Consider the following 22,700-nt stretch of genomic DNA (forward strand, 5'->3'; position numbering starts at 1 on the left):
TTGTAATGCTTATTGTTTTTAAAGTTTCTTCATTAAATTTATTATTTAATAAAATTAATATATCTTTCATCTAAAAATTTCTATTTTTCATGATTTTCGGAAATATTCCTTGTAGGAATAATTTTAAGGAAAAAATTGAGATATTAAAATAAAAAATTTGTATAAAATAAACTGTGCGCTAAAATATTGAGATAAAGGGTCGAGTTAGAGTTGAGTCGGGGTCGGATTTGAGTTGGATCATTGATTTTATCCACCTAAGATTCGACTATGATTCGGAGTTGGATTTTTCATCCTTAGATTAGAATCAAATTTTTTTCTCAAGTCGAGTTGGATTAGGGTTGAATGTGAATCTAATTGTCATCCCTACTCGCTTCTAAAAACAGAATTGTTCTAAAATAACTTATCCAGAGCAATAAGTTGTTTCAACTAGCAAATTTCCAAATATTAACATCGAAAGATTTGACCCTTCAACCCTCAAATTGTTCCAAAATAAGTTCAATTGAATATTATGTATAAAAGCCTTATTGATTAAACTACATCACCAATAAAATTTAAGAAGAAACAACTGGTTCAAGAACTAACCTGCTAGATTGCTGTTATTAAATGTTGATAATGAAAATAAATTGTACTAAAAATATCATAAAATATATCATGTATTTCTATAGTGACGAAATTGAATCATACAAATGTTTTTTCACAATTTTCACTATCATCCAATATCACATCTCCAAATGTTAGCGCATTGAAAGAATTTTGTGAAAAAATAAAATGAGAGGAAAGTAGAAAAACCGACAAGATTGTCCTAACAAAATTACACGAACTTGTCATTAGCACACTAACCATTTAGTACAACAACTGAAGGGGCCGTAAAAGTTAGGTGCGCTTTCAGTATGTCTCTTCTAGCCTTTTTCTTTTTAAATAATACATATATTGATTTAACTTCTCTTACCATCAATTGACTACATATTGATACACCTTTGATTTCTTGAATATTAACATATGACAGCAGATTCACACAAAAATAACTCAAATGAACAAAAGCTTCTAATATTGAATTTTATGCTTGTATTTGTTCCTTAAAACAGATAATCTTCTCTGCACAGGAAATTTCTCTTGCTTCATCCCTAATTTATCTAGGTAGAATAAAATTTTCTTCAGGGTTATCATTACTTCTTCACTCTCGTAACCAAACTCTTTCTCTTGAATGCCGAGCACCCTCTTCAGCAGCGTCAGTAATTCGTTATCATCCGCCCCTAATCTTGTCTGTATCGACACTAGGCAGTCAAGAGCCTCACCTAAATTACGAAAACAATCGATGAGACGGCAAAATGAGAAAGAACATAACACAAATTTATCAGTCCTGCACATTAACAAATTGACAAGTTTTTTAACTGCAATTATAAAATAGTCCCGTCTCTGTAAAACCAGTGTAACATGATTCGCTAACTAATTCGTTTTTTGAATTTGCGAATAGCTCAGATTTGTCCAAGAATAGCCCAAAACGACCATAATTCGCTTTTTTCGATTTGTGATTCGTGAGGAGATTAGTAACTCATGTGACACTGTGTAAAACAACCAACCTCAAACTCAACATTAGAACCCCGGAGGGAGACTAGCCTTCAGAACATCTTCCGTTCACTGTACCGCAACCATGTTGTAAAGGGGTTTAAGGCTTTAAGCTTTTCGCGACAAAAACATAGGCCATGAAAAATTGAAAATTATGAAACCATCTGCGTTAACCACAAAATCTGTTTCGCAACAATTTTTGCACTACGGTTGCTTCCATTCATATCCATCTGAAGTTCGTACTTTTAGCTGCTTCTAGTTGTGGGCTACTTGTCCTCAGTTTTATTTTTCAGTGGGTATTCAGAGGTTTCTCTTTCTTAGTTTCGATTTTTCCATTTCCGGCTAAGGTGATATTGTTTTCTGGGTGGTTTGGATTTATATCGTTAGTTCTTTTTTCAGGTCTGGGATGGTGTGCTTTTCCATATCTCAACATCAGCAGTAGAAGTATGGATTCCAAAGTTGAGACAGAGTTTACTTCAAGAGGAAACGAAAATTGTTTTTGATTAGATATTTAGATGTACAAAAGGGTCAGGAATCTGCGTTTTCGTGAAACGACTGTGGTTAGGATAGTCTCGGATGTAGAATTGAGTTTAACTGTCACATATTAGATCAAATTTAAGAAGCATAGACAGCAACTGAGCAAAATAAGAAATGAAGGAGAAAAGAGGGTGAAGAAGATGGCGAGGAAAAAAAGCGAAGAAAAAATGAAAAAACAATATTTATCATGATGTTCTTACCGTTAATATGGATATTGAGGTTTCCATCCTTGATGTAGTTGAGAAGATAGATGTATCCACGTCCGAGACTTCTCTTAGGGACAAAGCTATTAGTGGGCGAAGGTCGGCCATGAGCCCATGACCCATTTTAAAAAATCAGTGAAAAGTAGTATATATGTGGATATTTAGCCTACAAATTATTTAAATTTACATTTGAGTCACATTAATTCTCCTAGCAGTTTTCCACCCCGTTCCCCTAGAAGTCTTTTCAGGTGTTAATATGAAAAGTTGGGTCCTCCCTAACTTAAAAGTTCTCGCTTTGCCTCTAAATTATAGCTTCCACGTAGCTAATTTAGGTTTGTCCTCTGTTTCCACCGATGTCAAAAAAATTGACATGTTGCAATCTATGTTACTTGGACTTGGGTACTGATTGGATACTGGTACGTGTCCAAGTGTCGGATACGTTTAAATATTCAATTTTACGCATGAAGTTTCTAAGTGCCATACCAATGTCCGAGCATCAAGGATCGGAGACGGGTACGTGAAGCAAAATGAAGACTCCGAATAACATAGGTTGCAATATTATTTTAGATAAATTATTTTTCTAACCTTCAACTCCGTAGGTCAATTTCAATTCAAGTAGCAAACCGCAAACATAACAGAAATATATTTACTGATAAACATACAAGAGGAAAAACTTTTGCTATTTTCTAATTAAGTAGGACTTACCAACTGGGAGGGATTCTTTTCCAAATGCTGCCTCACGGATGTGCAAAACTTCAATGGCTAGCCTTTCGGCTTCTTTATACCGTCTTAAGTTGAAGAGGGTAACCGCAAGATGCAGCATAGGAAAAGTGATGGATGGATCATCAGGACCAACAGACTTCATCATGACCCGCAAAGCCATCCTCAGCAAGCGCTCTGCTTCGACAAAGTTTTTGGAGAAAGAATAGGAGGTTGCTAGGTTAATAAAATGGGTGGCCAAGCTAGGATGATCTTTTCCTTTATACTTCTCGGTGATCACCAAACACTCTTCCAATAGTTCTCTGCCTTCGCTACCTCTGAAATCCGCAATAGAGTAGGTTAACAATTGTTTATACAACTATAGGAGAAGTATAAGATGAACACAAATTCTTGTATGAGATGGTCTCACCGTGAGACATGCCTCATACTTGGGTTAAATAGCCCAATAATAGAAACTTTTAGCTTATGTGCTTCGTGTTTTGAAATCGTCTCACCGTGAGACGGTCATTTGGAAAGGAAAACATTATCGTTTAACATTTTTACAATATGGAAATAACAGCTACATAACGGGCCTCACTCTTACGAGAATGAATGAATCACTTGCAAAAACACAACACAACACAAGACTTGCGTATTTTCATAAAACAGTGCATACAATTCAACTTCAGTAGATAGTTTCTTGAGTTGAAAGCCCAACAATACCTTCCGACTATATGAAGTAGTTCGGCTAAATCTAGCCTCATTTTCTCCATAACGTCGTCATCAAATGCCATATATCTTGAATCCTTAACAACCTGAAGAGCTTTTCTGTACATGTGAATAGCTTCATCTGCATTCCCTGTAGGAAACAGCAAAGAAAGAAAGCCTTTGAATCCAAACAAATTCACCATTAAAACAACTTGTTGTTTACAAGAGAAATGAAATGGCATCAGCAGCGACATACTGATAGTGGTGGACCTAGGACTCAAACTCAATGGAACACAATAGATACAAAAATAATTCAATAATAATTGCTTTCAAAACATTATCCGTGCCTTATACATTACTCCATCTATCCCACGAGAATTGCTAGAAGTACAAGTTTGGCGTCTTTCAAAAGTGGAGCAAAAAGGTGTACTTGATAAAGAAGTAGGAGAAATGTGTTGATGAAATGAGAAGATAAGTTAAATGTGTGGATGAAAATTTAAAAGGGTGGGTCATGACCAAATGAATAGAATTGTAGCAATTTCCACAGGACAAACTTAAAAAGAAATTGTAGCAATTGGCAAGGGATAGAGGGAATATGATGCTATTAGCTATATAAGGCTAAAATAATAACCTTGAGCACATTTCACATGGGCAAGTGAACAAAGAGCCATGCCGAACCTTCCATCAGTTTCTCCATATAATCCTGAATATAGATTCAAAATCCTGCATTTTCAGATAAGTTGGACCTCAATATGATCAATACATGATCTGATTAAAAAGAACATTGTCATGAGCATGACATAAAATATAAAGCAACCTGGTACAATAATTTTCCGCTTCATTTGGCTTCCCTTGAGCCAGTAGGAGATTGCCAAGGCCAGATAAAGGTAACACAAGATCAGTGCTACTAGCTCCGTGACTTGACTCCACAACGGTAATTGCTCGCTGGTAGATTTCTACAGCTTCGGCTGCTCTTCCGGTTGAACCCAGATGCTTACCCAATCCCAACAATGGCGTAACAAGAAAAATGCTCTGTTTGCCTATCAGGACATTTGCAAGCTTAAAATTAGCAGCGCGTCTTTTCAGCTAATCAAGGGTGTGCAGGTGTGGTCCTATATTTAAAAGATTAAAGTAAAGTTGCTTTGCTATTCCTTATAGGTTGAAGAAAATCGAAGCTGATGTAATGAAAATGATTTTGTATTTCGTTTATATTGTTTTGGTCATACGGTGATTAACTTGTAAGAAAGAGTAAGCAAAATTTTCGTTGACAAAAGTGGCATAACAAAATGTTTTTCTTTCGTTTGCAATTTTACTTTAACAACACATTGAGAGCCAACAAAATAGTTAATAAATATGTTACTAAGAATACTAATGATTGTATACACTGTCATATGATTCACTAATCTCCTTGCGAGTCACGAATCAAAAAAAGCAAATTATGGTCAATTTTGGGCTATTTTAGTGTCATTTTAAGCAAATCGTGAATCAAAAAAGCAAATAATGGTCGGTTTTAGGCTATTTTAGTGTCATTTTGAGCAAATCGCAAATTCAAAACGCGAATTAACTGGCGAATTATGTTACACTGGTTGTATCTTTAGAAACGCTTGATAATCATAAATCATAAAGGTGGTAAATGAGTAAATGACTACATGCTGCAAAGCGATTCTTGAGTAATCAGAGCTAATTGATAATCCTATATGATATAATGACTTTGAATATGAAAACTAGAATAAGGAGTCTAAAACTGGCACTAAAGAGAAGTAAACATTAAGAATAAAACTAACCGTGTAAATTTTCCAATATTTTCAAAGCCCTTTGATACATGAGAAACGATCTCTCAGATTTTCCCAATGATGAATACAGGCTACCCATATGTATGAGTACTGAATCCAGTAGCATTACACCATCTTTCAAATCATCAACAATATTGTTCATCTGGCCAATTGACGAATTAAAAAAATTAGAAGTTTAAACAAGGATACAAGAACAAATGTCTTCCATTTTGCATCCTAAGACAAATATCATCATTGATTTGTATAACAAAAGAGGATGACAATTCGACAAACTCAATAACAAATGGTGATGTCAACCAATATTTGAAAGAAAGCTATGGAAGACGTCTTACGTAAATCTGTTGATATAATGTATTGTGAACCCGGTTTTTTTTATGTGGGGTATGATTCATTATCAAGTGAATAGGTTAGATTCATGGTATTCAAGACATAAAAGGGCACACATAATGGGGAACCAATAAAACAAGTTATCTCTTTTATGTGAGCCAGTGTTACATAATTTGCAAGTTAATTCGCTTTTAAATTCGTGATTCACTCAAAATGGCCCAAAAATAGCCTAAAACCGACCATAATTCGTTGTTGCGATTCGCGAGTAATTTAACAAATCATGTGACATTGATCTAAGCGCAATAGCAGTATTAATAATTTAAATTTTTATAAGAAACCTATAAAGTCGTGGCTCAATGATATTTCAAAGGAGAGATCCAAGATATTACCAAATCCAATAACGATTCAACCATCTTTGTGTTGCCAAGAGCTATGTATCCTAGGGCAATAATATCAAGAATTGCTACTTCTTCGATGCCCGAAAATCCTGCATCCAACTGCTCTTGCACTGCTTGATAATTAGCTTGTAGTAAATCAACTGCATCACTTCTTTGTCCTGTTGAAATCAAAGTTTTGATTTCATCAAATAACTCTTGGAGTTGCTTCTCAAAATCACTTGCAGTGTTCAATGAGTGAGTTGAGCTATCAAGCAAATTGTCAGACCTGTCAAAAATGCATACTTAAATAAAGACTATGCCAACTCTAAACAGTTTCCTTTTCTTCTTTTTTCCCCGTTTAGTGTAACATCAATAATTGGGAAGAATTGTTGTGATCTTTCACACTCTCCACTGAGGCATTATTTGCATTGTATATATCAAAAGTGATAAATACTAATTAGGTGTCATATAAAACTATATTTCCATCCTGCATTAATATATTTAGCTGAGCTCATTTTGAACCAAAATTAGGTTCACTTGACGTAAATTATCAAACATTTAAATTCCACGTCAACCAAACATACTTTTGGCTTCTTCATAGGAATGTGAAGTATGTAGATTGAGTTGATATGTTTGGTGATGGGTGATTGATGGTGACTTTGATTGTTGATATATAAAGGTGAAATCAACAAATCCCCATTGCTATATTTGAGTCCTTGTGATCGTTTGAATGTAAGATCTTCCCCATGTTTTGGTTACTAGTACATAATCCCCATATCACCATAGTTTTTATTTATTTTTAAAAGAAAAAGAGGAAAAAACAGAAAAAATAAAGTGAAAATTCTCTATTGAGAAAAGGAGGTGGTTTATGTTCCTTGTATCAATATTGAAGTGTAACAAATGCTCTTTTTGATATCAAGCATGAAAAGTCACTTTGAAAATCTTAGAAGAGGCCATTAAGCATGAAAAGCTCAATGATGAAGTATACTTCTAAAGAGATGCTTGTACGAAGAGTAAATTTGGTAAAACAAATGGCTAGTCTTTGAGCCAAACAACCTATAATGGAGACTGACAGCAAGTAGCAATTGAGGGGTGAAAAAAAAGGAGACTATGAAGAGGTAGATGATATGGAAGCACTTGGCATAGATAACAATGGAGATTAATAGCAAGAAGCAACCGACATTGTAACCTGGAACGGAGAATGGGAATGGGAAAAAGGAATGAAAAATAGATTGACTCGGAAATGATTGGGTACGAGATACATTATGTATAAAAAATATATTTGAAAACAAAATAAAATTAAATTGATTTTTTTGCTTAAAGAGGTTGTTTTAATTGGAATTTTTTAGTTTTCTAGGTTTGTAAATGAAGGCCAAAATACATTTTCAAAAAGGTCTTCTACACACAGGATGTCACTTTGAGCGATTTGGGTCCCATTTCATGGTGATTCAGGATGAATGTTACCGGATAACCGAATGTGGGTCGTCCCACATTCCATGTAACTATGGCAATAGAGATTAAGATACTAGATGACGAACTCATTTCATTCCTCCTACCCCGAGTGGGAAGTGCTTGATGCAGATGAAGAAGAAAAATGAGTGTACTACTCCTCCTAAAGTAGATGAAATGGAAGCACTTGGCATATTTGCAGCAATGTGATTGTTGTTATTTCCATATCAACAAATTTTTCATAGATAACAAAGTTATACTTAAGTACAACCAAAGAAGAAGGGGTACCACAGAAGGCGCAAAATCCATCTATTATGGACAAGTCTCATTTGGAAGCTCTAGCAATAAAAAAAATGCTGGAATGCAAAAATATACATTTGGCAAATCAATGTTCTACCTAGTTGCTTATCCACAAATTGTAGGGTTCCAATTTTGAGTTACAAAAAATACAAAAATGGGACTAAAGGTCTTTAACACAATGAGGCGTAACTCATACAATAGAGGTCATTTGAGATTCTTATGTCATTATGTATATCAAGTTTTGTGTTCAAAAAGTGGGGTCAATTGATTTACAATGCTTATCTTTGAGTAATTCTCACAAAAAATGACATGGAATGCTTTGCACAAAAGATTATACTCCTTCCACCCCGCTCTACTATAATAGTAATGGGTTTAGAACTTCTTTGTATATATAGCCACTTCTAATGTTGTGTTACGGCAACAAGAATCACATCAAAACACAAAACCAAAAAAGGAATTCCGTCCCACCACTCAACCACAAGATGCCCAATCAAACTGCCATCAATGCCATTGTATTCTAAAAAATTAACAGCATCATCTTATATTTCAATCAACACAATTCAATGATTCAACAATACAGAAAGACAAATCGAGGAAGACATCTACCTTTGGAAATGCAGAACACTAGAACGGCGCCCAATTCCCAAATCGACCCAATTATATACCATTGTTGATTGTATCTTAGCACAAATCCTCAATGAGTATACTTGTGCAATTTTCAGATTCGGCACCATGTAAAGCCTAACCCGACATTTGGATTGTAAGAGATGAATAGGGAAACATGCCAAAGAGTTCAATTGGGGATCAAAGCATATATGATTCATCCTGCAAAATTAATAATGCATTAGTTCAAGAGAAAAGATACCCACCAATTGAAATACAAGCAATTCTCCACAAACACTATCAAGGATAAATTGAATCCTCATAAACATAAAAAGCAAACAAATTTCAATTAGGTTACAGCCTCAACCAGAATTATTCAAAAGCAACAAAGAGTAAGTCATTCCTATATATTACTCCCTCCTATTCACCCGAATAGTCCCATTTGACTTTTGACACTGTTCATCAATCACTTATAACTTATATTTTACTCTTAAAGTGAGTTATTTGATTCGTTTCAATGCAAAGATCATTAATATCAATTATATACAATTTTTAGCTATGCGCAATTAGAGATATCAATGATCGAATTGAATTATTGCATTAGCAAATGTGGGGGACTATTAGGGTGAATAGGAGGGAGTAGTAAACAAGTACTTCTATTAAATGAACAACAATGCTAACTGTCTAATTTGAAACTCCTAATTACCATTAAAATCACTTTATAACAATAAATCAATGAAAAGGGTATTCATATTTAGTTCATTCTTAATCTAAAGTCATTAGTTAAAGAGAAAAGCCATTAAAATTAATAACCCTCACCATTTTTAATTAATAAAATCAAATGAAAGCCAAATAAAAAGTAGAAAAACTGGAAAGTTTTAACCTTTACAGCACAAGAAATACAGAAGCAAAGAGGACACCAAAAACAAAGTAGTGAAGGAACGAAGAAGAGCAAAGAACCTGTGAGTAAAAATGGGTGAAGGAAGAAGGGAAGCTGCCATGGGTGGAACAGTGAAGCACGGTGAGATAAGACTAGGCTTCTAAAAGAATGAGATAAAGTTCAAGACAAAATCTTTACAAGCATTTCAAGAGGACCCGTGGATCCGTGGGTTAGGATTCTCATGGAAATGAAAATATTAACGAATCACGGTTATCCGGTAAGATTTGATAGGGTGAAAGTTTTGTTATTTTAATTTATTTTTTTGTTTTTGTTTATTTTATTATTATTTTTTTGTCTTTTTTTCGTGATTTATAAATCATGGTGATTGATTAGGAATTTTTATTTTTTATTCACAATTTCTTGTATATCACAATCTCACTGTGAGACATGCCTTATACTTGAGTTTAATAGTCCAATACTAAAAACTTTTATCTTATAGGCTCTTGTTGTTTTGAGTTCGTCTCAACATGAGACGGTCTCATACAAAACGGGTTGTTTATTATTTGTGGTCACTTTTTTTTTTATAAACTTTCAATTTTACCTCTTCATCTTCAAAATTTATCTAAACTTATTTATCCTCTGAATTTCACAAAGTCGAATTGCTTAAATATATAAGTATATGTAGTTTAATTTATTTCGATTGATGTAAACGCAATGAAAACACAAGTTCAAAATGTAGATCGATTAAGTTCATTTAAATTAACGTGAACACATTGTAGACAAATTAAAATGTCAATCAATTTAAATTCGATTTAATTTTTTAAAAAAGTAAAAAAAGAAAATGATCAAGTTGCACAAAATGTGCGACTTGACCTTGCACCTCAATAAAAAATCTAAATACCAACTAATAGTTTCGACTAACACCAAAATAGTCGGAAATTGTTGACTGAAATTCCGATGGCTAAGTGTTAGTTGGAATTTCCGATTGATCTTCTACTATTTCTATGTTAGTTGAAATTTCGTCCGTATTTCGTACTAAACGATGAAATGTTAGTAAGAATGCTACCGCTAATTTTTTGACTAGCCAATGTTCAGTCAAAAATATTTGGTGGCTAAACAATCGAAATTTAGTCGCAAATCAGTTGGAATTCAAATTTTTATTTTTCTCGCCCATCATCATTATTCATCTTTAAATAACAAATCACATCATATTTCACAAAACATCACAAACACTATATATTCTTCAAAAAAAACTTCAATAACTAATTAAGTATTATTTTAATAGGTGAATTTTGAAAAATCTTCTGAATTCGGGTATTAAAAACTTTCAACTGTATTTCTACTACATGTTAGTTGGAATGTCGACTAAAATTACAACGATTATATTTTATCAAGTACATTTATTCCGACCAGCAAAAACAATCGGAATTCAGTTGATATAACCGTATACCGACTGAATTTCGACTGTTATTGTTAGTTGGAATTTAGTTGCTTTTATAGTGTAGGTCTAGTCGCACATCTTGTACAACTTGACCATTTTTAATAAAATTTATTTTCATATAAAAAGAAATGGCCAATTTGCACAATATGACTTAATCAAGGTCAAATCGCAGAAAGCGTTTGATTTGATGTAGGTCCTGTTGGACAAAATATGCGACTTGGAGCTGGCACATACCTAGTCTAGTTGGTACACCAAATAAATACAGACTAAGCTTACACAGTTACACGCAACACAAAAAAGGTTTTGTTCATTCCTACCATAGGTAGTGGGTATAAAGTTTTAGTCGCCTTATATTCACCTGTTATACCCCATATTTATCCGCCCCATCTAATACTCACCCACCTAATACCCATATACTTCTTTTTAAAAGTAATTTTTAAATTAGTTAATTTAATTTAACAAAAATTTTTAAAACATTAAAATGCATTAAAATGTATTAATTTAATTGATACACCATATCATCATACTAGGCTCTCTCTTGAGAGACCGTCTTTTCAAAGACGGCTCTAAAAAGCCCATCTCAAATCTAATTTATGTTAATTAAAAAAAATAAAATTGACGCGCGCGTGTAAAGTGAAATGTCAAAAGTCACATAATATATTTGGGGTTATAACAACATTTATTTAGGGTTATAACATAATACATTTGGCGTTATACCAGTATATATTTGAGGGTTATAACATAATTTATTTGGCGTTATAGCATAATATGTTTGAAGTTATAACAATATATATATATATATATATATATATATATATATATATATATATATATTAGAGGTTAAATTATAACACATATATTTGTGGTTATAACATAATAATTTTGGGGTTGTAACATAATATATAATTGGGTATATATAATGGTTTGTATTTGAGGGTATAGTATTTTATAACACCAAATATATTATGTGATAACTCAAAATATATGTTGTTAAACCCCATATATATTATATTATAACCTCAAATATACATTGTTACAACTCTAAATATATTATGTAATAACCAAAAATATATTATGTTATAACCTCAAATATATATATTGTTATAACTTCAAATATATTATGTTATAACCCCAAATAAATTATGTTATAACCCCCAAATATATGCTGGTATAACACCAAATATATTATGTTATAACCCTAAATATATTATGTAATTTTTCATATTCCACTTGAGACACATGCGTCATTTTTTTAAAAAAATTAATAAAATTAGATTTGAGCTGGGCTTTTGAGAGTCGTCTTTACAAAGACGGCCTCAAGTAAGAATTGTTGATCATCATAGTAATATACTAATTCATCAACCATTTTGACATGTGGCGGCTTTAGAATGAAAATTGAGAAATTGCTATGATTTGGCACATGTCACTCTGCCAATCATCTCCTCAAATTAAATATTGTTTTCTTATTTTTTAATTAAATACTATTTTCTTATTTGCTCAACACAAATTCTTACTTGAGACCGTCTATACAATAGATGTCTCAAGTTTTAAGTTGACCCAATTTATAAATTAAAAAATAAATAAATAATTGAATTTGGTGCAAGACACACACGCTCCTCTTAACTTTTTAACTTTCATTTTCAGTTTTTCATTTCACTCTTCCCTGACATAAATCACTCATAGTCCTCTCTCAAATTCCATTTGTGGTTTTTAATCTTCATCTTTCTCTCTCAAATCCATTGTTGTTTATTCTCTGTTTATCTTCTTCAACAATTGCAAGACCATCAAAGGTATATATTTATGTTTCATCTTCATCATTTTCGTTTTCAAAGCTTTCTTTTTTTTGGGGTTAATTGTGTTATATATTAGTTGGAATTACAATCCTCTTATTTTTTTTTAAAAAAAATTAAGCTTCATCAATGGTGAAAATAGTGATGTTGAAGAAGACAACAATGGTGGAAATAGTAGTGCTAAAGAAAGAAAGTTAGTGCTTAAACCTAATTAAAGCTTGTAGTTTAATATTTTAAAATTTAAAATTTGTTTGTTTTTTTATTTTACTTGTTCTTGATTTTAGGTTTTAAAATTTGGGAAAAATAAGTGATGGTGTTGTTCCGGCTTCTGTATTCACAAAGAAGATCATAAAGATTCCTTCTAAGGATCAAAATGACAACAGTCAACAATCAAAGGTGACTGATTAAGTATCCAAACAAAAGGCTTATAGTAGCTAAAATTATAATATTATGTATTTGGATTTATAATATTGTGTATTAGGTTTATAATAGTGGTATTTGTTGTATTGTTATGTATTCATATTTGGGATTATGTAGGAAGTATAATACTGTGTATCTGGATTTATAATAGTATATATATGGGTTTATTATAGATTATATTTGTGTTTATAATGTTATACCCCAACTAAACAATGTTATAATCACAATTAAACTATGTTATAACCCCTAATAAATTATATTGTAATCCCAATTAAACTATGTTATAACACCCATTAAACAATGTTATACTCCCAATTATATTATGTTATAAAACCAACTAAAAATGATATAACCCAGACTACACAATGTTATACTCTCAACTACATCAACCTATGTCAAATGTTCACAGTTATATACCAATTATATTATGTTATAATCCTTATTAGATGCCCCGTAAAATCCCTTGCTCGATTCAAATCTGTTTGCAAAGAGTGGAATTCCATCATTTCAAGCCCTGAGTTTGTGCATTCCCATTTCAATTTCTCAAAATCAAACCCTAACTTTGTCGAAACCCTAATTCTTTCTCACTTATATGATAATAGAAATTTTGAATTGCGTAAGCGCCGTACAACAATCAAGAACATTAACGGTGAAGAACAACATGATGATGTTTGGGATACAATACCTATCCGACAGCAACAAATATTTCGAGTGAGTAATGTAGTAGTTATCGGTTCATGTAACGGTTTGTTATGCATTTATATTCAAACAGATTCTTCAGATTGCTATGGCATTTGGAATCCCTGTATAAGCCATTTTCGTAAAGTACTCTCACCCAAATGTGATATACCTGCCACAGGTTTTGGATATGTTGATGAAGACTATAAGATTTTTCTCTTTGAGGCTGGTTGTTATGATTTTGCAATTCTTGCAGTAAATGTCTACTCTTTGAAATCTAATTCATGGACTGAAATTTCTCTACAAAAAACCTCAGTATTTAGGATGGAATTCAAATACCGGCATACTAGTTAACCAAACCCTATATTGGATTGATGAACATAATAATGTTATAGGATTCAATATCAAAAATTACACTTTTCATGTTCTTCCAAAGTGTAAAACTGATTCAATTACCCGAATGACACCATCTAATATTGGAGATTCGTCCCTTCATGTAACTGCTTCTGTTGGTGAATACGCTAAACACTTGGTAGAAATCTGGAGTTTTGAGGATGAGGAAAAAACTCAAACATGGACAATGGTGTTTAAATTAAATGTTTCACATTTTAGGTGGTTTGTAGATGAACGTATACAAGTTGTTGCATTTACAAAAGCTGGAAAGATAGTTATGCGAAAGGGTTATAAACTTTTCATGGTTGATCTAAATAGGGATCCTTTAACGTTTGTGGTAATAAGGAAGGTAGGTGTTGTATTTAGCTACCATGAGAGCCTTGTTTCTCCATACAATTACAAACCAGTAAGGAAAAAGGTTGGGGATACATACCATTCATATCGCTTTATTGAACAAGGACGTACGATTTTGGGTGATCGATGATAATTTCACTGACTTGCTATTAGATTTTTAGTTAATGTCGAATTGAATTAATTTAGATTTTAATTTTAATTTTGCTTTTGATATTTATTTAGACTTTTTGATATTTGCTTAGCTTTGATAATGAAGAAAGTATTTGGTGTGGATTATAATAAGCTTACAATAAATGAACGTGCAATTACGGTCTGTTTGGTAGGTAGTATTAAACGATGGTAATGAAAATAAAATAATTTTAGTTGAAAAATCTCTTGGCTACTTTGATGGTCATGTTTGTCCAATTTCAATCATCTCATTTTCTTCATAAAATTCATTTCAATGCATTATTATTGGGAGAGGTGGTATTAGGTGGTAATGGAAATTTGTAAATAAAAAAACTTTTTTGTGATCAAAGTTTCAACACCATAAATCATTCTCATTAACACCAAATGACATGAAATTTTACACTATAAATCATTCTCATTACCACTATAAAATATCACTAACCAAACGAGCTGTTTTTTTTGTTATGTTCTAGTTCTACAAGAGTATATTGTTTCAATAAGAGTCGTTGTTTTACAACATTTTGCTTATAAAATTCTCACATTGATATCTGAAATGAAACATGTCAAATAATTGAGTGGAGTAGAAGAACCTTATTTGTGTGTATAATCCTAAAATGCGGCGAAAAAGCCCTCGACTAAGATTCTAATCACATGACCGTTTGAAATTAAGAACCATCAAAAAGAATGTCCTTATCTTTAGACGACTGATGATTTTGAAGCTTTAAATACTGGTCTAGAATAGCAAGTCTAGCAGTCTCAAATGCAAAATAACCAATTGCAGAAAAACAAGCACTATGAACAAGTCTAGGCCCCATTCCCCTACTAAAACCAACCAATCCTTCCTCCATTAAAATCTGCTTAACAGTTTCCCCAACCTTATTACTAACACCAACACCATGAATTTGAGTCATTAACCTTGTCTTAACCACATCTAATGGCGTTGTTAATGAGGCCGAAATCGCCCCGGCTAAAGCTCCACAATAAACACTCTCTAATGCACTCAATTTCTTCTTCTTTCCCTTCTTTAAAACTCCTGTTTTTAGCCATTCAAATGATGAATAACTTAATACCCCATTTGGTAAATTTCTCATTAGTGTAGCTGAATAACCTGTATACAACCCTATTATTCCATCTTTCTCTATAATTTTCAGTATAATTTCCCATGCTTTTCCTTTTGCACCTGTTCATAAATAAATTCAAACACTTAATCATCATTCTATATACTAAAGCAAAAACCATTTAATGACACGTGTCAGCCTATGGTAAAAAAATTTTCCGCTCAAATTAGCTTCTCATATACACTTTCTTATAATTTCGTTGTAGCTTTCACGACAAGATTACTATACATTAATGCATGCTATTGCAATAAGTTTGACTATTAATTTTGCCTATTTAAGACTAAGGAGATTTATATCTTTATATGTGTTGAAACATTACATGTGATTTTAGTAACATTAAAAACAATTTTTCTTCCCTTTATATGCATTGGAATATTAGATGTGATTTTGGTAAGAATGAAAATAATTTTTCTATTTAAAATTTATCTTTTATATATTAATAAAAATCATTGTGACATTTTCTACCTCTAAATTGAGCATGCCTCTTTATTGATAAGTATATTATTTGTCATCATTTTATATACTAAAATGTTTACGAAATGAGGTTGATAAATAACTTTATCGAGTAAGTGGCTAATAAACAAATATACATTAATTAAAATAAAAATAATAACAAATATTAATTTAGTCGGCTTTAATCACTTTTTTAAATAACTATATTAGTATTAATCCAACCTAAAAGCAATACTATATGACAAGTCTTTAAAAATAAAATTATAAATTTCTTAGCTTTAAAATTATTATATTAGTATTACTCCAACTTAATAGAAGCACCAAATCAATCAAAATAAAATTACGTGACTTTTTGTCATTATTAATTATTAATAAATAATTATTGAATAAAAAAATTGATATATTAATTTTGTAAGATATTTCTTGTAAGGCCGTAACTCAAAAAGATTTTGTAAATCAAATATTTGATTATTATCGTTAATATTAGGTATATATGGTTTTTCTCATATGCTTAATTTATTTACTTACACAAATATTTACATTATACCCAATAATTTGATGATTTGTAAATTTCTTAGCTTTAAAATAAACTAATAAGGATTATTATAATAGTTGGTCATGCATTCGACCCTTAGCTTTAAAAGAAATTTATCTTTTTGACCCAACATTTAGTGATAGCTTAATAGTGGCACCAAATCAATCAAAATAAATCTGGGTTACTTTTTGTCAATATTAGTTATTAATAAGTAATTATTAAAATAAAAAAGAAATTTTTATATATTAGTTTTGTGAGATATTTTCTGTAAACCAAAAAAATTTTATAAATCAAATATTTAGTTATTACCGACAATATTAGGTATATGTGGTTTTTCTCATATGTTTAATTTATTTACTTGCACAAATATTTACATTATATCCCATTATTTGCAAACTATTTTATTATATCAAAACAAAGTCGTTACTTAATAAGATCGTTCAAATATTTATCATCTTTTAATTTTTAAAATTTTTCAAATTACAACTCGATTTATCCAATATTTAAAAAAATACTTTTAACAATAGTCATAAAACTTCATAAATTCAATCTACAAGTCATAAATAATCACGGATCACATTTGAGCACAAGTTTTCATAAATTTTAGATTTTATAAAAATCTTGCGGGTATCTAACTAGTTTCTCTGATAAATAGAAGAATATTTTACGAATTACAGTGTTAAAGTTTTAAGAGTTTTGCGAATTATAATGTTAATATTTATTTTTTGCAAATTACAACCACCAAAGTATCAAATGCTATAATGTTCAGTATAAATCACAGAATTCAGACCACTTAACCTGAATTTCTAATCCGAAAAATAGTCAAAATTTTGTGGTTTAGCCTGAATGATGTAGACTTTGATACTTCGGTGTCTCTGTAATTTACAAAAAATAAACATTGAAGAATAATTTACGAACTACACTCTTAAAGTTTAATACTTTGCGAATTACAGCCTTAATGTTTAATTTTTGCGAATTACAACCACCAAAGTATCAAAATCTATAATGTTCATGATAAATCACAAAATTCCGACCACTTTAACTTAAAATTCGGACCAAAACACCAGTCGAAATTTTATAATTTGACCTGCATGCCGTAAACTTTGATACTTTAATAGCTATAATTTAAAAAAAATAAATATTATTTATATTATTCGCAAAATTACTAAACTTAAAATTTATAATTTGCTTAATCATTATAAAATAAAACAAATAGTCGGTATTCAGTATATACCCGCTTGCATTCTTTGTGTGATTAATTCTTTAGGCACCATGATTGCAGAAGAAACAATATTTCCCATTACACCAACTGTAGGAGGGATTAATACAGATGGAAAATCCTCAAACTTTGAGAGAAATGATTTTCCGAATTCACAAGTTCCAAATAATAAAGCAGAAGAGATTGTTGATCCAACGATTACAGCTGATATTCCACTGTAAAACCCAGAAATAATCCCTTTATCTTGAAAGGTCTTAACAATGGCGTCAAGGGTATTTTTGTAAATTTGACTAGCTCCTTTCATTTGAAGCTTTGTTTTAATGGTGTCTAATGGATGAAGACAGAAGTATGTAAAAGCTCCTGCTGATCCTCCTGCACACGCTCCAATTAAGGCGCGATCAAAGACCGAGAGATTGTTGGTATGTTTAATGGTGGGTTTTTGGAGTTTGAGCTCCATGGAAATGGAGGTACTGAGAAAAGGAGAGAATGAAACACCATTAATGGCGGATTTTGGGGTTTTAGGGGAGATTAAAATGGAGTTTAGATGACCAAAAAGGGTTTTAAAATGGTGATTAGAGGTTGAATTAAGAGATATTGTAGTTGAAGTTTCCATCTTGTTTTTTTACTTTTTGTCATCAATCATTGTATAAATAGGTTAAGGGTATGTTTGGACACTTGCATATTGCATGTTTTTTTTTTATTTTTTTATTTTAGAACATGTTGATTCATGCCTTTATGGTATGTGTAACAATCTTAAAATTTTTAAAAAATTAGTACGGACCATTAAATTGTGTTTGTAGAATTAAAAGTAAGAGAAGATATGTTGATTAGAATTTAAAAAGTGGTGAGACACTAATATTGCAAATTTTAAATGACAGACTAAAAGGGAAAGTGTGACAATCTCTTAAGGATTGGAAATCGAATAGCTTGTATCTAAAAATGTTGTCTCTTGCCTTTCTTGGGGATGAATCGTAGTTTAATGCTTTTTCCGTTTCGCTGTATTTGCTACATTTAACTTTTTACAATTCAATGTGTTATTTCGATTATTTATATATTGAACTATACACATCTAAAAATTATAAAAATATAATATTATGAAAGTATACGATTAGACGATTCAACTAAGATACAACTTGACTGTATTTGTTCTTACATATAAGCCACAATAAATAAAATAAGCTTGAACGATGAATAATGTTATAAATTGTCATATAGCAAGTATTTCAGAACGGGGGAAGTATTTGGTTATCCATTAATTCCTATGTCCCTAAGTTTAAGTAAGAATATCAAAAAACTTTAATTTGTGTGGAAGGTAATGGAAGAGCAAGAATAACATGGTGATTAATTATTAATTATATGAGCAATTAGCTTGTACCTAAAAAGGCTTATTTCTTGCCTTTTTTTGGGATGAATCATGGTTTAATAGAAGAGCAAAGTTATGAAATTTAAACATCAAAAAAAATTTTCATTTAGACATAAGAATAACAATTTAAATCAAAATAAATGTTTGGACGATTTTCTTCAACCAATTGAAACAAAGTTAAAATGAAAGCAATGGAAATTAACTGAACTAAAGAGAAAAAAATGATTAAAAAATTAGGTCTTCGAATAACTATTCAAAAATGCAAAATTCTCAATTCGAAACAATAAAAGACCAAAGCTCAAATTACAATTTTATACCAAATACATTTCATTTCATTACCCCAATACAATTTTGAAAACAATACTGATTATTGATACGTATTGGAAGTATTTACAAACAAAATAAAACCTCTGATTTCCTTGCTTCCCGAAACTCACACATCGGAAAGTAAAAATAGAATGTCCGCCACACTCAAAAAATATAAGGCGTCAAAATAAATATTTAAAACTAATTATTTAAATGCACACATGATGTATGATCTACGCCGCCACACACTCACGCATTAAACACATCAAAGAACTTGTCATTACCTGTGGAAAACAAAAACATAAAACATGAGCCACAACTCAGTGAATAGTTACTCTAACGTGTCAAACTATATATGCTTAAAAACGTTTGACTTTAAAATAATATTTTTTTTATCATTTTAAAATTGTAATGTATTTATATATTTAATATAAATCAAAATATACTTATATAGTATAAAATTCTTGAATTGTCACACTTTGTAAACTATTCACAATGTATATTTATATAATGTCACAAAAATAACACATCTCCTTTCATGGACTCCTTTCAAAAGACCGATACACTAGACACCTTAGGAGGTAATTTGCCTTTAGCAATATAAACACATATCACGTTTAAGTGCATCAAGGGTTAATCTACCCTACACAGTGGGGAGCAAAAATAATTTTACCAAGTTTATAAAATAGCACACATTAAAAATCATACAACATTATTTGTAAAAAGAAAAAAAACAAAACAAAAGTATTTTAAAGAACAAGTAACCGAAAATTTTCATTAATATTAAAACAAAAATTATACTATATACTTGATAAAACAACGTAATCATAATAACAAGAAAAAGAACCACGTGCATACCAATATTAATCACATGATAAAACACAATATCACATGATTCACTAATTTCCTTACGAATCGCGAATTAAATCAATCTAGTTATGGTCGGTATCGAGTCATTTTAAGGTCATTTTGAACGAATCGCAAATTTAAAAAACGAACTAACTAGTAATTTATGTCATACTGGTCTTACAGATTATGGTCATTTCTATTTCCCCAATACATTCCTAGTCGAAGTAGCTAGGTTCACCAAACACATACGAATTAAGCTTACATATGATGTACTCCCTCCTAATAACCATAAGTTTCTCATTTTCTTATTGGGTCAAGTCACTTTAAATGTCCCATTTCTATTTTGGGTATGTTAACTTTACGAATTTACCCTTAATAAACTTAACTTTTTCACACCTTTACACTTACTAACCTCACTTACCCGTATCAAATATTAAAATACTACACTTTCTCCTTCCCATGCGATCCCAATTGAGCACCTAAAAATTAATAAAAAGTTAAATAGAAATTATAGGACACATAAATTGAATAAAAAGGAGTAATAAGCAAGTACATTGGTTCACTAACCATAAACCCACCAAAAGTGTGCTGTTTCAATGTTCATCCCACTTTGCATAGGCCATAAACATCGGAAAATAATCCTAATTACATAGGTCCAACAATGATGTACATCACTATTCATCTCATGAAGGTTCAAATACATGAAATGTTATCTCAGTCACTTTAATGTAGTTAAAACAACATAAGAAAGTGGATATGATATATTTCATTTGATTTCTGCGTATCTGTTTTTCACATTATCCTTAATTTTATATGATGAAAAATTATAAAAAGTTAATATTATAAAAATACACACTAAAACGAATCAAATAAAATCTCGTTTGACTGTGTTTTACATTATACATAGAGATTATAATACTAAATAAAATCAGTTGATGAATAGTAATTGCTAGAGGAACTGTAGCAAATAATAAAATCTAGAAGAAGTAAGACTAAATCTTGAACAATCTCCTCTGCCATCGAAACACAACGAGGCAACGTATGATCACCAGGAAGAATCCTAATCCGAGTGATTGTCTCAACCCATCAAACTCCCAACATGCAATTTTGATACAACTAACTTAGTAACTACCCTCTTATAGTTATTATTTCCACCTCCATCCATATACCCTTCAATCTCAAGAATTCTGTGATGGATCCAAATCAACGCATTTTGCGCTGCCGAAAATTTCGGCATCCGCCCATCCGGGTCTCTCCTAATCGTATCCGAAACCTCATTAATCCTCTCCTTATCTCCAGGGATTAGATTATAAATTTCAATCCAAGCTCCAGTATGCTGTGTAATTGTGTTTATTATACTTCCTGATTTTCCCATTACTCTTCCTATCTTCGCATCTTGGCAGAGTATAGTCACCACTGTTGGATATAGACCCGGACCAACCCTCATCGCCTCGATGTTGAATGATAGGGTAATTGTTTCGTTATGGATCAGAGGAATAGTTGAATCTGGGTCTTGCCCAAGAAAAGGGTTCAGTGTCAGAGTGTCGTTTAGATCTTGATTTGTCCATGGATAACCCACTTCAAAAAACGGGTCTAGTTCACTTTTCTATGTCCAGAAAACAAAACAACAGTGTAATGTCCAAGAATCAAGCCTTGTTTCGGTAATTAGGGTTTATGGGCAAAATGCTAAAGGGTTGTTCCAGAGTTCTCATAAAGAAGGAAATGAGATCAATAGAATTTCATAAAAAGTAAATCAAATCCCAAAAGATCCTTCGTTATTTTCTCAATTTCTGGTATCTTGAACAAGATTTAAAGAAAGATTCAAAATATTTGATGATGTAAAAAGAACCCTTTTTCACATATGGTCAGTCTTCCCCATTTTCTCCGGAAGAAATAGTAGTTACAATTAGCTTAGGGGTTTGTGGCACAATTTTGCAATGTGGTCGTGAAAATTGAATAGGGATTTTTGTGGTGTTTTGCACATTAGAAGTAAAGGGTGTCATAAATTAATAATTGAATTTGGTAGTAGTTATCTTTGTTGGTAAAAAATATTGGAAAAATTATCGGAAATAATTTAATATTTTCATGATTTTTTTTATAATAATCACACTTATTGATGAATTATGAATAATTTAAATTTTAAGAGGTATTTGACTAAAGTAAATCAGTTA

At 31.3% G+C, this 22,700-nt stretch overlaps 4 protein-coding genes across 4 annotated transcripts; 1 reads left to right on the plus strand and 3 right to left on the minus strand.

Annotated features, from left to right (window-relative positions):
- Positions 1-642: 642 nt before the first annotated feature.
- LOC130805008 (uncharacterized) lies at positions 643-9,695 on the minus strand. Its single transcript, XM_057669609.1, has 9 exons — positions 9,523-9,695; positions 8,566-8,784; positions 6,223-6,496; positions 5,498-5,648; positions 4,531-4,753; positions 4,345-4,436; positions 3,729-3,864; positions 3,012-3,343; positions 643-1,295 (listed from the first exon to the last, which is right to left on the minus strand). Exons 1-9 carry the CDS (start codon positions 9,561-9,563, stop codon positions 1,045-1,047), a joined length of 1,719 nt encoding a protein of 572 aa, XP_057525592.1. The 5' UTR covers positions 9,564-9,695; the 3' UTR covers positions 643-1,044.
- Positions 9,696-12,835: 3,140 nt separating this feature from the next.
- LOC130805430 (uncharacterized) lies at positions 12,836-14,648 on the plus strand. The gene is made up of 3 exons (XM_057670204.1): positions 12,836-12,866; positions 13,503-14,086; positions 14,208-14,648. The coding sequence occupies exons 1-3, from the start codon at positions 12,836-12,838 to the stop codon at positions 14,646-14,648; spliced, it is 1,056 nt and encodes a 351-aa protein (XP_057526187.1).
- A 703-nt stretch (positions 14,649-15,351) lies between these two features.
- On the minus strand, positions 15,352-18,624 carry LOC130805431 (protein MITOFERRINLIKE 1, chloroplastic-like). The gene is made up of 2 exons (XM_057670205.1): positions 18,027-18,624; positions 15,352-15,866 (listed from the first exon to the last, which is right to left on the minus strand). The coding sequence occupies exons 1-2, from the start codon at positions 18,622-18,624 to the stop codon at positions 15,352-15,354; spliced, it is 1,113 nt and encodes a 370-aa protein (XP_057526188.1).
- Positions 18,625-21,122: 2,498 nt separating this feature from the next.
- On the minus strand, positions 21,123-22,485 carry LOC130806159 (RNA-binding KH domain-containing protein RCF3-like). The gene has a single exon (XM_057671112.1). The coding sequence runs from the start codon at positions 21,974-21,976 to the stop codon at positions 21,608-21,610; it is 369 nt and encodes a 122-aa protein (XP_057527095.1). The 5' UTR covers positions 21,977-22,485; the 3' UTR covers positions 21,123-21,607.
- Positions 22,486-22,700: the final 215 nt, after the last annotated feature.

This window comes from Amaranthus tricolor, chromosome 2 (genome assembly GCF_026212465.1).
Source record: "Amaranthus tricolor cultivar Red isolate AtriRed21 chromosome 2, ASM2621246v1, whole genome shotgun sequence".
NCBI classification, from domain to species: Eukaryota; Viridiplantae; Streptophyta; class Magnoliopsida; order Caryophyllales; family Amaranthaceae; genus Amaranthus; species Amaranthus tricolor.